Source organism: Lottia gigantea (assembly GCF_000327385.1).
Source record: "Lottia gigantea unplaced genomic scaffold LOTGIsca_31, whole genome shotgun sequence".
NCBI lineage: Eukaryota > Metazoa > Mollusca > Gastropoda > Lottiidae > Lottia > Lottia gigantea.
This window is the reverse complement of record NW_008709027.1, coordinates 2,375,380-2,392,564: the sequence shown is the minus strand read 5'-3', so window position 1 is coordinate 2,392,564 and position 17,185 is coordinate 2,375,380. Positions and strand designations below refer to the sequence as shown.

Here is a 17,185-nt window from a genome sequence, read left to right as displayed (position 1 = left end):
ATCATATCTTTCATTTTCCATACAAATTAATACAGGATCAGAGGAAGGTTGATAACCATTATTACATATTATCTTGACAGCTTGATTTATATATACCCAATCTGTTATATTAACATCACCATTCACTATACCTTTTATAATAGGACAGTGATAGGCTGAAATACCACAATAAAATATATGAAAATGATACATATAAACAACACACAGGATATCTTCTTTATTGATCAGATAATTATAAACAATGACACAAGCTCATTCAAAAAGTTTTATGATCTATATGATTATTGAAATCAAACAATTACACAGTTTTGCATTAATACTAGAGGACTTTAACTCTGCTAAAATAAGAATGAAAACTGTTTAAATTAAAGAATCTCTGTAGAAAGTGGAGAACAAAGAGGAATTCCTCAACAGGATTTGTATCAACACCTTACAGTGTTTCCAAGGTAATACCATTGATAATGGTGCTAATCATTGAGGTTTAGGTGTCATACCTTGACAAGTTGGTGTTGGACTAGACCAAGTTTTATCAGCTTGACAATGAGCTTCAGCAGATCCTACCAATCTATAACCTACTTTGCATTTATATATTAAACTAGCACCATATCTATTGTCTTCAGCAAAAACTATACCATTGACTGGTGGTAAGACTTTAGGACAGTAGATTGCTGTAATAATAATTAATATAGAATAGAATTGACAAAAGACAATGTACTTATACTGACACTGTGTTGTTTTGGGAGAAATACTATTATTGTAACCTTATTAAAAAAAAAAATGACAACACTATCACCATAACATTATATCTGGCACAGTATACTTAGGTATGTTACTTACTCTAATAGCTGTGGTAGGATACAAAATTGAATGTGGTAGTAACCTAATGTCATCAGATTGCTTCATGGCATAATGGCAGTTTTAAAAGCTGTTTACGCAATTGAGTATATAACTTACCATCACAAGTTGGGATTGTAGACCAGCCATTTTGATAACAGATACTATATCTATCTCCTAGTAATTCATAGCCTTCTATACAGTCATATTGCACTATACCACCATAAGTTATTGTATTTAATTTAACTATCATACCATTCTCTGGTATTCTTGGTGGGCCACAATTTATTACTAAAAAAAAATATGAAAAACAGATTAATTTCTCTTTTCAATCAAAAGACATTCCAAGAAGATAGGTCTGTAAATAGAGTTAAAATGATTTCTGCTCTCAAAATTTCAGTCGAATGATGTCTTATAATGACATACAGACATCTTTCATCAATGACACTGAAAGAAGCTCATATAAAATATTGTTTTGACTACTTAACTGTATTGTATCAAGCTAATTTTTTCGAACACATTCTAATAATGTGAAACATTGGACATATCTATACGACAACTAATTTAATCTCTTTTCCCAATTGATAATCCAACTTAGTAGCTTTAACTAAGAACATAACTTACATGAACAAGTTGGTATTTGATTTGGTCTCCATTGACCATTAATATCACAGATAGTTATAGATGGTCCATCTAATATATATCCTTTATCACAGCTAAATTGTATAATACTACCATAATAATTACTAGTAGAATTAATAATCACCGGTTTATTAACTACCAATTCATTACAATCTATAATATACAATAGCAAGATGAATTATACATCTTATCAGAGTATGACAGTCCTCGACCAGAGCAATTGAGACAAGTCAAACCACAGTTTGTTGTAATCCTGATGCATATAAATACATGTGTGTTGTATGTCTTAGGGATTGTACCAATTACAGTATGCTACCTATTTCTAATGCAGTTTTAAAACACAGATCTTTCAAAGTCAATATACTTTGATCTATTTAACATACTTTCAATTTTTTTTTCTGTCTGATGCGCCAAATTCACTATCATCTCTACATTCATTAAATTTTGGTTAATCAAATATGAAAGTAAAGTTATTACCATATGAAACAGATGCTGTCCATCCTAATCTCTGAATACGTTTATCAGATGTAAAATGAACTTGAAATTTTCCATTTTTAGAATAAGTAGGTAGAGGAGTTATCTTTCCTGAGAATACTTGGACTGGTTGACTAGAGCCATTGTATACCTGTAAAAAAGTTTTTCAGTTTCTCTCTGCACTTAAGTTTGCTTATCATAGAGATTACTATAAGTCAATGTTTATTCCATAATGGATAGATTAGACTACAACATAGCCTTATACTGTCCTATCAAGAAGACTAGTAGCTTTTTTCAATGTTTTATGTCAGAGAATGGGCATATTATATTTCATCAAGATATGCTCAAATCTATGGACAAGAGTCAAGGACAATGACTCACAAAAAGTTGATTGAAAATTTGAGATCTCTAATTCAAGACGGATGTTGTCAGTGCCATCAAGGGGAATTACTCCTAACTGTTAATCTAAAACATTGAGAAATTCAAATTCAGCAATGTATATACACATTCAAATCAAGTTTTATTCAAATCAGATCAAAACTGTAGTCTATTATTCATTTTCGTAAGCATATTATGATCAAACAGACTCAAGTTCAGTTCCAAACTCACAAAAAGTCCCTGACAATGAACATAATCTTCATTGCAGAATACTGATTTGTCAATAATTAACACATTTCAAACATACATAATGGAATATGTCTACATGTCAGATACACCAACTTCCATATCCAGTTGTAAAATACTTTTATTCTAAATATTGTTGCCAACTGCATTTTCAATGTTTAGAGACAATTAACACTCACAAAATCATTGACAAGTGGTTGCCTAGCAAGATACGCCCACTTTCCTGATACATTTTCAGTATATCAAGGGCAGTCACCTATCTGTGTCAAATCATACCAAACATCTAATTTTGATGCATTTTTACTAAGTCATGGGCAATAACTCAAATTCCGTTTATCAAAAAATTGTCAAATTTAATCTTGACTAAGATCTCATCATTATAAATGATCATACCAAATTTCTTTTCAATCAGATGACAAGATGACATAAGTCAAGGGAAATAACTCAAAAACCGTTCATCAAAAGATTGTCAAATTCGAATTTATCCAAGATCTCATGAATATATATGATCACAACAAATTTTATTCAAATCAGATAAAAACTCTATTCTATATTGTGTTCACAAGCCAATTGTGGATGACAGTATACGAAAACATAATGTGGGCGTATAAAAATAGACAATTTTAACAAAGGCTCGAAGCATTTTCAGTAAGGTTTAGGTGTGACTAAATGTTAAGAGCCAAAATGTTTTCTTTGTCAAACTTTTGAATACAGATTTCCAAAAATATCAATAAATTTAATCAAAACTTGTGTATGCTAGAAGAAGAAAATCACTTAAACTAAGAAATCACTTGATTTACAAAGTTTCTACAAAACTTGTGCCTTCTAGGCTGTTGATTAAACATGGGCAACTGAAATATGCACTCCACATATAACAAGTGGTTGACTAGCAAGATACGCCCACTTTCCTGAAACATTTTCAGTATATCAAGGGCAGTCACCTATCTATGTTAAATTATACCAAAAATTTAATTTGTGCAAGATATTGTTGATTTAAACAAAAACCACATCATTTTACAAAATTCTGACATAAACTGTCACCTCTATCACCAAAAATTTTGATGAGTTTTTACTAAGTCAAGGGAAATGACTAAAATTCCGTTGATCGAAAAATTGTCAGATTCAATGTTGATTAAGATCTCATCATTAAAAATAATCATATCAAATTTCATTGAAATAGGATGAAAATTGTACTCTCTATTGTGTTCAAAAAAAAATTTTGACTCGTTTTTCATAAATCAAGGGCAATAACTCAAAAACCGTTCATCGAAAAATCCTGAATATTGAACTTGTCCAAGATCTCATCAATATAAATGATCACACCAAATTTCATTCTAATCAGATGAAAACTGTAGTCTCTATTGCAATCACAAGCCAATTGTGGACAGACGGACGGACGGACATGGGTGACGACAATATACGTCCACATTATAATGTGGGCATATAAAAACACTTTAAAGCCATCATCACAAAGGCCACAATTTCAATTTTTATTGAGTATATAGTTTTTAGGTGATCTATGGCCTTGCCTAAATTTCATTATAGGCATAAGTTTAGTTCTTTGAACTTAGTAGTTCAATAAAAACAACAAGATCCATATCTTTTTAATTCTAATTATATACACAATAAACAAATAATAAAGATCTTCATTGGTTTGTTTAGATTAAAATAACAGTCTTCCCTCTTCTTATCACTATTACCATTTCAACTGCATCAACATCTACAAAAAATAAAATCATTTTAATCTTAAAATCAACAGAACCACACCTTAAAGGGACATTCTGCTTTTTTTGTAGGTTAAAATCTTTTTTTGCTTTAATTTGTAAACACTATATACCAAAATCTAGAGAATTGTGCCCTTTAATGTATCTGAAAGTCTTTACCCAAAAAATCTGGCTGTTAGGTTTTAAATGGCAAAAATATTTAAAAACATTTCATTTTGTTTGTTATGCTATTTGGAAGTTGTTAGAAAACTGATGTACAGATCAGAGTAAATTAAACACCTAATTGTAAACAATATGTTTCCTATGTATTCTTAAGATTTTAACTAATAATATCAAGCCATTTTAAAGCCAAACATCAAAACTAGGCTAAACTGTTAAAGAACTATCTGTTTTTAATCAACCCTTTTAAAACAAATTCTGTTTGATCAAGAAGATACATAAATATAAATAGCATACTTTAGAAATATTTACAATATAATTTACAACGTTTTTGACAATGTAAAACTTTTTACAAAAAATAAAATCAGAAAAATCAAACCTAGACTAAAAAATATTTAAAATATTTAAAATTTTCAAAATATTGATCGTCAACATTGGTTTTTGACATTTTGGAAAACAATCTCCCATTTTGGTTACCTAATTCCAAATTAAGGTTTTAGACATTATAAAATCTAGGAATCTCAGTGTAAGTATGTTAGATGTTAGTGTAGGACTAGTGAATGTTACAGGTGAATATCAAATAGAATTTCTAAATTTCACACACCAAAGATTTACATATTGTTTTATATTTCTTAAATAATTCTGAATGTAACCATGCTAGGGAGAATAAAATACTAATAAACATATTTCTTTTGAAAAAAGTTTCAACCCTATTTGCCAGCTGTGTCTGCCTCTAATTGGGGTTGTGAAATGTCTGAATGCTAAGTCAAAACACATTTTTGAAAATGAAGCCAGGACTGGCATGATTCTGTCATATAAACTGATCTTTGGAAGGTTCAAATCGACCACAGATTCAATAATTGCAGTCAAATGTCACCATCAAAATAGTTTTTAGTTGCAATCAAAATTTTCAAACTTGTTTAGTGGGTCATTTACTTTATTCCACATATTGTAATTTCAAAAATCCTATGCCAGAAGTGCCAGCTAAAAGCAAAAAATGAGCTTTTGTTTATTACATTTCTCTTTCAAATAATATTGAAATTTGTTTATCAATAGAAGTTATCAAGGCTGATCGGAAACTATGTTTCTAGTGCTATAGCACAGCACTAATTAAGGAGAAACATTTTCAAATAATTTTTATCATTATCTTATTTGATTATATATCATTTCCTATAAGCACATAATCTTTACCCATAGTTAATTTATACCTAGTAGTTTGTATAATTATACCTTACTTTATCTCTAATAATACACAGTGTCTTAAGAACTTTAAACTAAATTTACCTACCTCATATAAAAACTATTTCACTCAATCTATGTCTCAGTGAATTTAAATCTTCCTTTTCTTAAAACCAGAAACTGGAAGAATAAAAACAATGTGTAGCATACAATGTAAGGATGGCACATATCTCTTAAATAAAAATCGTTTTTTCACTCAACAACAAAATCAAGGAAGTGAATGCAAAAATCTAAAATAGTCAGAGCACTTTGATAAAACTTCATATTATGAAAATGAACAATTGCTCTAAAACACATGAAAGCTTACCTGGAAAAAATTGAAATGAATCTGAAAAATTTCAAATTCTGTTTCCAATAAAAAATTTCTTCTGTTAATTTTCAGACATGACAACAAGACGTGGTGAACTCTGGGATGTCTGCAGTCACAATGAACAAACAATACAGGTGTAGGGAGGTCTCTACCCTACACTGATTTCAGCTCACTGAAAAGCTGTGAATGTTACCTTTGTCTACATTTCCAGAAAACTCCTTTATACTCTTGAACAAAATTCATCCTTAACCCCTTAACAAAATTCATTCTAAATCAAGAATTATCAAACATGGTGAAAGTTGAAGTAACTCAAATAGATTCTTAGTTGTGAAAGGTGGATAATCTGTCTTTTTCTGAACTGTTTTCTGAGACTTTCAAATTGTTCATAGACCTACTTATCAACCTGTTTTCCATATTGACTCAGATAGCTAGTCAGCCCCAGAGCAATAGTCTTGCAAGACAACATACACCATCTATATGTCTGCTATCAACAAGTAAATTAGTTAGGGATATTATAACTTTTTATGGTGTAGTCTCTAGTTTCAGAAAGACATATAAACCCTTTTTTGGTTTTATTGAATACAAACAAAATACTAAAGAAATAATGACATCAACTTACAGAAACTATATCAGACTTTTTCTCTGTATTAAAATCTGTGTTAAAACTTAAAGTAAGATGTCGTTGGTTAGGATCAGCTATTCTCCAAATACAATTCAGATTATTTGGGTATTTAGTCACACCATAACCAGGAGATTCAATCTTACCAAAACCATTCATAATATCTATATCACAGCCTACAAATCACAAATAACGACAGGAATGAGAATTTCATGTCCTATTTCTCTGCACCTGATAAGGAAAATGAAGTCAGGCAATGCCATGCAGTTTGCAATGAGGGAACTTTCACCAGGACAGACACATTAGCCTAATCTTTTTCCATTTCCAACTGTTGCGGGGTCTTTAAGTTGCTCAGTCTGTAGCACACAAAGCCTCAGTACCAACTGAATGACTATACACTTTTTCCATGCTTTACAAATCACAAAATAATTTGTTCATGGTAATTTTACCAATTTACCAAGTATCCAATGCAAATAATGTCATCATAACCCAAATTGGCAGAAACCTGAAAACACCATCAAAAATTGTACCTTAACATAATATTCATAACAATACTTTACTTACCTATCTTATATGTAGCATTAAAACCTTTCATACCATACGAAAAATCAGAATTCATCTTCACAAATAATTCAGATTCAGATGAAATAATAACTTTAGGTAAATTATCACCACTAAATCTCTCAAATAACTCAGAGGAACTGGAATCACCATTTCTTACTTCTATCCAATCATAGGGATTTTCAAATTCAAAATCTCCAAACTGTATATACAGAAAGTAAAATAAATCCTTAAATATGTTATAGATAATGATCAATGTTAAAAATCATTTATAAGACGAACCGTAACATTTGAGCTGACACAACACATAATTTGCTAAAAAAATCAAATTCACAGTTTCACAGTATAAATATATCTCTTTTACACTTTGGATAAATAGATATCTCTATTCCACTATTTTACACTTTTGTGGTCTAATGAAGATGAACAATCAAGGTTATAGCATAATGGCAAATGTCTCACTTTTAAAACAACAACGAAGTGTATGTATTTTTAATCCACCAAACCTTCTCTGCCTCATTTGAACTTGGACTGTGCTACAGCCTTGACAATATCATGCAATTTACAATAAGAGAAACAAGAGGGCCTCAACATGGAAAGCTCAAGAAGCTTAAAAGAACTGTTGCATGCAGGGTTAAGGGCCTTAACTTAACATCAAGCTGTTTAAATGCTTTAAGGATGTACCTGTAAAGTTATAATATCATTTTTATTTTGAGCCGTAATGATCCAATCACAGACTAAGTTATCAGGATAATACTGTGGATATCTTGGGGATGTGAACCATCTTGTATGATCATCAGCTGTTAAACTTCCACCACAACTATCTTTATCACCATCAAATAATACTAAAAAACATAAAGATACAAATGTATCAAGCCAATCCACAACCAGTATTATGTTACAAAACTAGAATTTGGGATTCATTTGATGGCACATGCATTCAGCTAAACTACATTTGTCAATGGAATCATTTTACGCTCGTATTATTATGAAATGGCTTCTTATATTAGATTCACACAACAGAAAAGGAGGTTCTGTTTTACTAAACCTAAGTTAATTATTTTAAGCATTACTATCACATGTTTATATATCACAGTGGAACATTATCTTACAATATAATATTTAGTATTGGCTGTAAAAGATCTGTTAAAGTCTTATACATTACCTGTATGAAATGCTGCCTGAAATCCTTTTTTCTGTTTGGAATGGTCAGATTTCATATGAATAATAAGAACATTAGATGATGAGAGAGGTACTGTAGGTAGATCATTACCAGTATAATGTCCCAGTTTAGTAGAATCTGTGTTGCTACCATCAAATATTGTAATATAATCATACTTAGACTCCAAGTTGAATTCATTAAACTGTAAATAAACATCAAACTTGTTTTTAACAATTTGTCCACTAAAAGATAGGATATTTGAAAATATTTTCAATTCAGTGCATAAACTTTTTACTGAGATCTTGTTTCAGTCAATTACATATCACAAGTTAATTAAATATACATTAAGAAAAACAAATATTTGTCACATAATAATGTAGTATTAAATTGATGATTATGCATCTGGCCTCATATTTTTGAAACAATCTAAGAGCTAAGATGTCCTAAGGTCTTAACTGCAAACACTGTTCCTGGGATATTCTAGTGCTAAGATCATTGCTGAAATATATGGGGCTGAGATATTGGTTTATAATATCAAAACTTACTGTCAGCTGTATTTTTGATCCCACAACAGTTTCAATTCTCCACTGACAATCTGTATATTTGAGATATTTTTTAGGATAATTAGGAGAATTAAAAATGCCAGTTAATCCTGATACTATTCCACCACACTGTACATCTAAAATACAGAGCAAAGAACAACTTCTTAATGAGTTGGAATCCCAAAATGAGTCATTTTGAATGTGATTTTTTATATCTTTCTGGTGTATTAGACAATTACAGCATCAATTTGCACCATTCCAAATTCTATAGTGGCCACAAACCAATTTTGACGCGATTTTACTAAGTCTAGGGCAATAACTAAACCGTTCATCGAAAAATCGTCAAGATCTTATCAATTCCAATGCTCACACCAAGTTTCATCAAAATCCATTGAAAATTCTAGCTTCTATTGTGGCCACAAACAAATTTTGACCCGATGTTACGTATTCAACGGCAAAAACTCAAAATCCGTTTTATTGAAAAGTCCTTGCTCACACAGAGTTTCATCAAAATCCATTGAAAATTGTAGTTTCGGACAAGAACGACGGCAATATACAACCACATTTTCATGTGGATGTATAAAAACTCAAACAGACAAAAAAAACAGAAAAAAACAGAAGGTCTGACATCACTATATGTTGCGTCTAAGTGGTGTATAAGTTATAAATTATAATATAACTGCAAAACAAAAGTTTCTTTCACTTTCTAAGCCAGATAAAATAGAGGCATCAAATAAAATCTCCTTATTGACTATTTCAGGACAAACTGTAAAGATCTTTGGTACATCAGTCTGCAATAATGAAATATACTTCCAGAATATAAAGAGAAAAAAATATATATTCACAAATTATGTGTTTAATTTCCACATACCTGTATTACAATCTCTTTCATCAGATCCATCTAAACAATCTTTCATACCATCACAAATCCAATTTTTACAAATACACCCTCTTCCATCAGCACATCTTTTCTCATGACGTTCACATGTTCTTATTTCACATACAAAAGGTCGCTTCTGTTCACATCCATGTAATATCCATCTATATTTACCATATTTTGTTTCATTTAAACCAATATCACAACATTTCTTTTCTTTAATACCTGTTACCAAAATACATATTATATTAAACAATGGCTAGAGATTTTGAAAAAAGAACAGTGACAAGGATATCATTTAACTGAAATTCCTCATAAACATTAGTAACTTAGGTTTTATAGTACTACTAAGATACCCACAAATATCACTTTCATCACAATATAGGCTGATTCAGACATCACAAAAATAAAGATGTAGTGTGGTACCAGGTTTACAACACATATCACAAGCTAAAAGTATATTCTAGACTATCAAGAATGAAACTTACTTGAAATAAAAGGGGGATTATTTGGTGACCAAAAGCCTTCCTGTTCTGTACCCGTATCACCATTAGACCAGTAAAATTTACCATCTATTTCTTGGTTGAAGCCTTAAAAAATTGAAGAAGAGGTCTTACCATGATGATTGATATCACAATCATAATTGGATATTAAGTTTCAAAATCAAGGGAATCCTTCATTTTCAATTATTCAGATTTTAATTCTGAAATATAGCTTGCCAGGCAAGGTAACATACGCCCACAGATAGCTTTGATTGTAAGTATTATGAAATTCAATATATTTACCATCTTCATAATGATATTGACACACAAAATCAAAATCAAAAGAATCTAAGAATGTACAGAATTGTAGCTTGTAGAGTGAGCACAAGTTGCACAATATAGCTAATAGAGTAAAATTTCAAGTCAGACAGGATATTTTGGTGAAAAACTATCTGATTATCACAAAAATCGATAGGGATCATCTTCATAATGACATTGACACACAAAATAAAAATCAAAAGAATCCGTATAGAATTGTAGCCTGTAGAGTGAGCACGAGTTGCACAATATAGCTAATAGAGTAAAATTTCAAGTCAGACAGGATATTTTGGTGAAAAACTATCCGATCATCACAAAAATCGATAGGGATCATCTTCATAATGACATTGACACACAAAATCAAAATCAAAAGAATCTGTAAAAAAGTGTAGCTTGTAGAGTGAGCACGAATTGCACAATATAGCTAATAGAGTAAAACGTCAAGTCAGACAGGATATTTCCGTGAAAAATTATCCGATTATCACGAAAATCAATAGGGATCATCTTCATAACAACATTGACACACAAAATAAAAATCAAAAGAATCCATAAAGAACTGTAGCCTGTAGAGTGAGCACGAGCCAAATGTGAACAGACGGACGGACCGACGGGGTGATTACAATATACGCCCATCTTACGTGTGGGCGTATAAAAATACTACAGGTAGCTGAATTTGAACTGTGCTCAACCAACTATTTAGACGATTATACCTCTTTCTGAATGGTTTCAACTGTTCTTCTACAGAGGTGGTTTCTTTTAGCTACAGGTGTAGATAGATGTAGAGAAAATTGTCCAAATTTTCGAATGGTCAAAATCAGTGTAGCTATAAAAACATGGTGAACTTTAAAAATGGTGAAATTAAGAGCTTACCAATCCATGAAAATAACTGTGACTGTTTACCCACAGGAATTTTAACATTTTTATCATTTGAGGTATCTTTAACAAAAAATTCTTGTATAATTTTCCCTAGACCTCGATTACTGTTAAAACCATTAATGTGTGCTAAACTTCCTCCAAAGCTGAAAAACAAAGATAGTTAAACTTGAATATACATGTATATAACTGTATCCTCTATTTTATATACAGAGATTAGTATTAGTCTAAATGTATAGAGAAATAGCTTCTATCCTATTTAGGTTATAAATGGAATAGATATATCAACCTTCACTAAGGGCATTTGTTTAAGTATTTGTTTTAAGAATATTTTATAGCTAAGATAAACTGGATAATTGCATTCAAAAACACACAAGAATGATTGGTTTTTAGCTTTGGGTAACTATGCTGTTGATTGTTGGCCTTTGAGGACAGATGTAATCCAGATAGAGCCGAAACTTATGTGAAGAAGATGTGTTTTGCTAGGGATATTGACATCTTGAATTCTTTGCACTGTATTCATGGCTACATTTGACAGTGAGTATGATGTGGTCCTGACAACACATAGTTATGTCAAGAACTGTTCAGGATCGAACATGCTGCACTAAATATTCAATTTTCAATTCAATTCAATTTGGTCTATTCCCACTTTTTTAACAGTGAAACTATTTTGTTATTCTACATGATTATATATGGATGTAAGCAATATAACATTTTTATAAACATTTGACCTATCTAATATGTAAAACAGGTGGAGAACAAATTATTTCTTTACATTTTTTCTTGGCCAATTAAAATAATAAAAAGTATTAGATAATTAGAATAAGACTGTAGTGGTAAAGTAACACCTGTTTTTATTCTTTCATTAATTTTATCAGAAAATGTACATTGGCAACGCCCTAATTTTCTAATATAATCTTAATTTTTAAAGCATAGATGTAGATAGAGCTGTAATTTAAAGAGTATGTTATATGAACATATGTTTTACACACTAGCTATATCATCAACTTTGAGACTTGAGACTATACTTGGCAATAAATTCAAACTCTAAAAAATAAATCTAACAAAACTTGACAACTTTATCACATTTCAAATTCTTCTTGATATTTTCATAAAAATTACAGTATAGTATCTATCAACTTTCAACGGAAAAATAGACTGTTTAATCATAATTTTAAGACAGACAACATTTACTAAATTGAACAAATTTATGTCATTTTATAGGTATCGAGCAATTGATTACCAAACGCATTTCATGGATAACAAACACCTTCACACATTTCCACAAAATATTCAAAATTCTAATATTTTCTAATCATATCTATTACATACCAAATTATTATGATTATTTGGGAAATATCATGCCTAAGTAGAAAAGATCATTTGTGAACTAAAGTATTTATCTTATAGTTGTTTTCTTTTCATTCTTTCTTTAAAATGTTGCTTTTGGTGGATGTTTTCACTTTTATTGAAAGACAGAAATTATATGAAAATGAACTAATGAGGACAGACAATGCGGTTCAGTGTGCGGTGAATAAAATTAAGCTGCATTCGATATCTGCTTTGAAAATAGTGTTTACGACTCGCAACTCTGAAATTTGTGTGCAAAGGTAGAGACTGTACGCGCCTTGATTAATCGTCCCATCAAACAACTAGGCCCTTTTGTTTGAGGGGAAAACATGGTTGAAAAATCAACTGACTTTTTAGGTAGCAAGCAAACTCAATGAGCCATTGCTACTCCCAGAAAATATATAATTAAAATTAACCATCTTAATTGGTATTTTCATCAAATTGAATTGAAATATGCAGATTTATTTGAATAACATCTTAATTTGACTTGCACATTAGCTAAAGGCTAAAGGTTGATGATATCTGACTATGATCAGGGTGTGGTAGTGGAAAGACTATAAAAATATAACCATATAACCATATAATTCATATATATCATCATAAAATAGTAATTTTGCCCTCAGGTACTGTCAATCTCAAAACTTGATAACAATTGAATCAAGATAAAGTTTAATATGAGACTACATGTACAATATATGAATATCAAATTCAATAAACAATCACATATGTTTATTATTGGGTGTATATCTTGGGTTTTAAAATAAATTCCTCATCTCTTCATTACAGAAGCAAAATAACTCTTTTAATCAGAAAAATATCTTATCTTCATTTAGATTAGCATTTATAGGTTTAAAGGAGCAGTATGCAAAATTTTTCATTATCAAAAACATTGAAAGTTAAACTTAATAAATATTATTAAAACTATTTAAATAAAATTATTTTAATATTTTTAAATATTTTTTATATACTGTATTCTATAGTCTACAGTCTTTATTGACAATTAGTAGGGCTGCAACGATTCGATACGCTGTACGCTACACATCCAACGATACCATTTATTGCGATAACTATCAAGATTCATGAAAGAGAAAAAATAGTAGAAATTTGTAAAATTATTAACAAGTTTATCACTATTAAGCACTTGAGAACATTTAGAAGTAAGGAATTGTGAAAAAGATTTCAATTTTTTAAGTCAGAAATAAATTTTCGCAAATTTTGATGTGAAAATCATACTTGGAAAATGAAAACATGACACAATTTCTTATACACACAAAAATTCTGTGTCATTTGTTATTAAAGGGGGCTAAGAATTACGATTATTTTTATCCAAAGCAATGCATCAATGAGATGGAAAGAATCGTGATTTATCGATTCATTGGTGAATCGTTGCAGCCTTCACAATTAGGCATTTATTTTGCTTAAATCAGCACAATATACTTTTCTAACACATCCCCAAAAGCATATCAAAATCTTACATAAACTTTTTAAATAGATTTGGCATTAAAATGATAACCTATTAGCTAATACCTAGTATATATGACATTTCAGAAGAAAGTAAATCAAGTTAGGTGTATGATTTGAGGCTTTGGTCATAAATAAATATTAGGACAAAACATCATAATTTTATGTTCTCTACTAACCTTTGACAAAATTTATCAGCATCATTCCAGGAAACTGCTTCAAAGAAGACTTTATAACATCTACGTTTGATTTTTAACCAACCTAGAAATAAACAACAACATAAGACATGATTATTTCGGATACAAAATGTTAGAGGAGTCATGTACAAGACAATTTATAAAAAAAATAATGCCCATAATGGTGATTTTCTGCATTTGACAGCAAAATATTTTCAACCGAAAAAAATTGCATTGAAAAATCAGCTATTTAGGACTAAAATTTTCTCATCCACAAATCAGACTTACTATTACTAACAACTCGCTATGTTTTATGTCTTTCAAATACAGATTATTTATATTCCTATTGCCTCTTTTGTAGAATGATAAAACTTAGATCAAATGTATCAATATATGTGCAAATAATCGAATGGTAGAATCTGATTCAAATATTCATAAAAGATAGCTTGCGTTGCAAGGTAACATACGCTCACTGGCAGCTGTCAGAAATAATAAAACAGTCTTTAGTGACTAAAGTACGAATTTTCTCATATTGAAGAAATTATTCATGCTGAATAATTCCACAAAATTTTTTAAAATCAATATCAATAACCCAAATACAACAAACAATTAAATCACACAGCTCTAATCAAGGGCAAAAAACAACTTTCGACGCATTTAAACAAAGTCAAGGACAATAACTCAAAAACCGTTCATCGAAAATGTGTCATGTTATAACTTGTCCGAGATCTTATCAATTCCAATGATCACACCAAGTTTCATCAGAATCGGTTGAAAACTGTAGCTTCAATCCTGCTCACGAACTATTTTTAACAAATTTCGACGCGTTTTAACAAAGTCAAGGGCAATAACTCAAAAACCGTTCATCGAAAATGCGTCAAGTTAGAACTTGTCCGAGATCTTATCAATTCCAATGATCACACCAAGTTTCATCAGAATCTGTTGAAAACTGTAGCTTCAATCCTGCTCACAAACTATTTTTAACAAATTTCTATGCGTTTTAACAAAGTCAAGGGCAATAACTCAAAAACCGTTCATCGAAAATGCGTCAAGTTAGAACATGTCCGAGATCTTATCAATTCCAATGATCACACCAAGTTTCATTTCATAGAATCGGTTGAAAACTGTAGCTTCAATCCTGCTCAAAAACTATTTTTAACAAATTTCGACGCGCTTTAACAAAGTCAAGGGCAATAACTCAAAAACCGTTCATTGAAATGCATCAAGTAAGAACTTGTCCGAGATCTTATCAATTCCAATGATCACACCAAGTTTCATCAGAATCGGTTGAAAACTGTAGCTTCAATCCTGCTCACAAACTATTTTTAACAAATTTGGACGTGTTTTTACAAAGTCAAGGGCAATAACTCAAAAACCGTTTATCGAAAATGCGTCATGTTATAACTTGTCCGAGATCTTATCAATTCCAATGATCACACCAAGTTTCATCAGAATCGGTTGAAAACTGTAGCTTCAATCCTGCTCACGAACTATTTTTAACAAATTTCGACGCGTTTTAACAAAGTCAAGGGCAATAACTCAAAAACCGTTCATCGAAAATGCGTCAAGTTAGAACTTGTCCGAGATCTTATCAATTCCAATGATCACACCAAGTTTCATCAGAATCTGTTGAAAACTGTAGCTTCAATCCTGCTCACAAACTATTTTTAACAAATTTCTATGCGTTTTAACAAAGTCAAGGGCAATAAATCAAAAACCGTTCATCGAAAATGTGTCAAGTTAGAACTTGTCCCAGATCTTATCAATTCCAATGATCACACCAAATTTCATCAGAATCGGATGAAAACTGTAGCTTCAATCCTGCTCACGAACAATTTTTAACAAATTTCAAGGCGTTCTAAGTCAAGGGCAATATCCGACCGACAGGGGTGAAGACAATATAGACATATTCATGTGGGCGTATAAAAAGCATTCAAATTTGAATATTCAACTATTCGTGAGAGCAAAAACTATATATTGTTTTTTTTGTTTAATAAAACTCTGTTGAAAAAAAATATAATAATTGAAATGAATGAACATACTTTGGTAGTTTGCGAAATTTTCCAAAAGCGTCAATCAACATTTGTGAAAAAGCTTTGTTTTCAAATTCATATTAGGTCTTTACTTCAGTGTCATCAGGTCAAGTCATTGTTGAAAATTTAGGTGAATTTAAGCCAAGCTCAGCTCTGTGTATGTCATTTCTTGTTTATGGGGCAAGCCAACTCTTAGCTTTTTAAACTTGAGATCCATCAAGTTTTTATCTTGAGAACCCATCAAGTTTTTAAACTCTAACCTATTACCTCTAACTTTTGAAGCATTAAAAACAAGACATCACTGTGATTCTGTCATTCAACTTGTTGTGAATGTTTGTATTTAAACAACTATATCAAATGTAGACGATATTCTATATTGAATTTGGGAGGCAACTTTTAATTCTTAAGTGGAAACATGATAAATTTATAGTAAATGCACTCAAGTTTTTTACTTTACACTTTATAAGTGGACCCAGCGATAACTCACTATTTGAACAAATATTTAGAGAGATCAAATGAAGTGAAACATTAAAGTAGGATTGCCTGCAATCATACAATCTTTTTATTGGTGTTTGATGTCTTCAAATTTTAATGTAATATAAAAAAAAATGGACGGACAGTCAGATGTCAGTATCTGTAATCAGAAAGCAAAAGGGTACACAGTCTAAATATTAAGTGTTGAAACGGTTAATCCGTTAACCGATCTTGGTAGAATTTCACATGTA

The 17,185-nt window shown here is 30.6% G+C and overlaps 1 protein-coding gene across 1 annotated transcript; it reads right to left on the bottom strand.

Moving 5' to 3' along the window:
* Nucleotides 1–471: 471 nt before the first annotated feature.
* Nucleotides 472–9,004, bottom strand: LOTGIDRAFT_119422 (hypothetical protein; the record flags this gene model as incomplete). The annotated part of the gene is made up of 3 exons (XM_009057830.1): nucleotides 472–668; nucleotides 7,190–7,388; nucleotides 8,894–9,004. Coding segments are annotated over 3 exons (507 nt in total), but the record flags the coding sequence as incomplete, so codon positions are not given.
* Nucleotides 9,005–17,185: the final 8,181 nt, after the last annotated feature.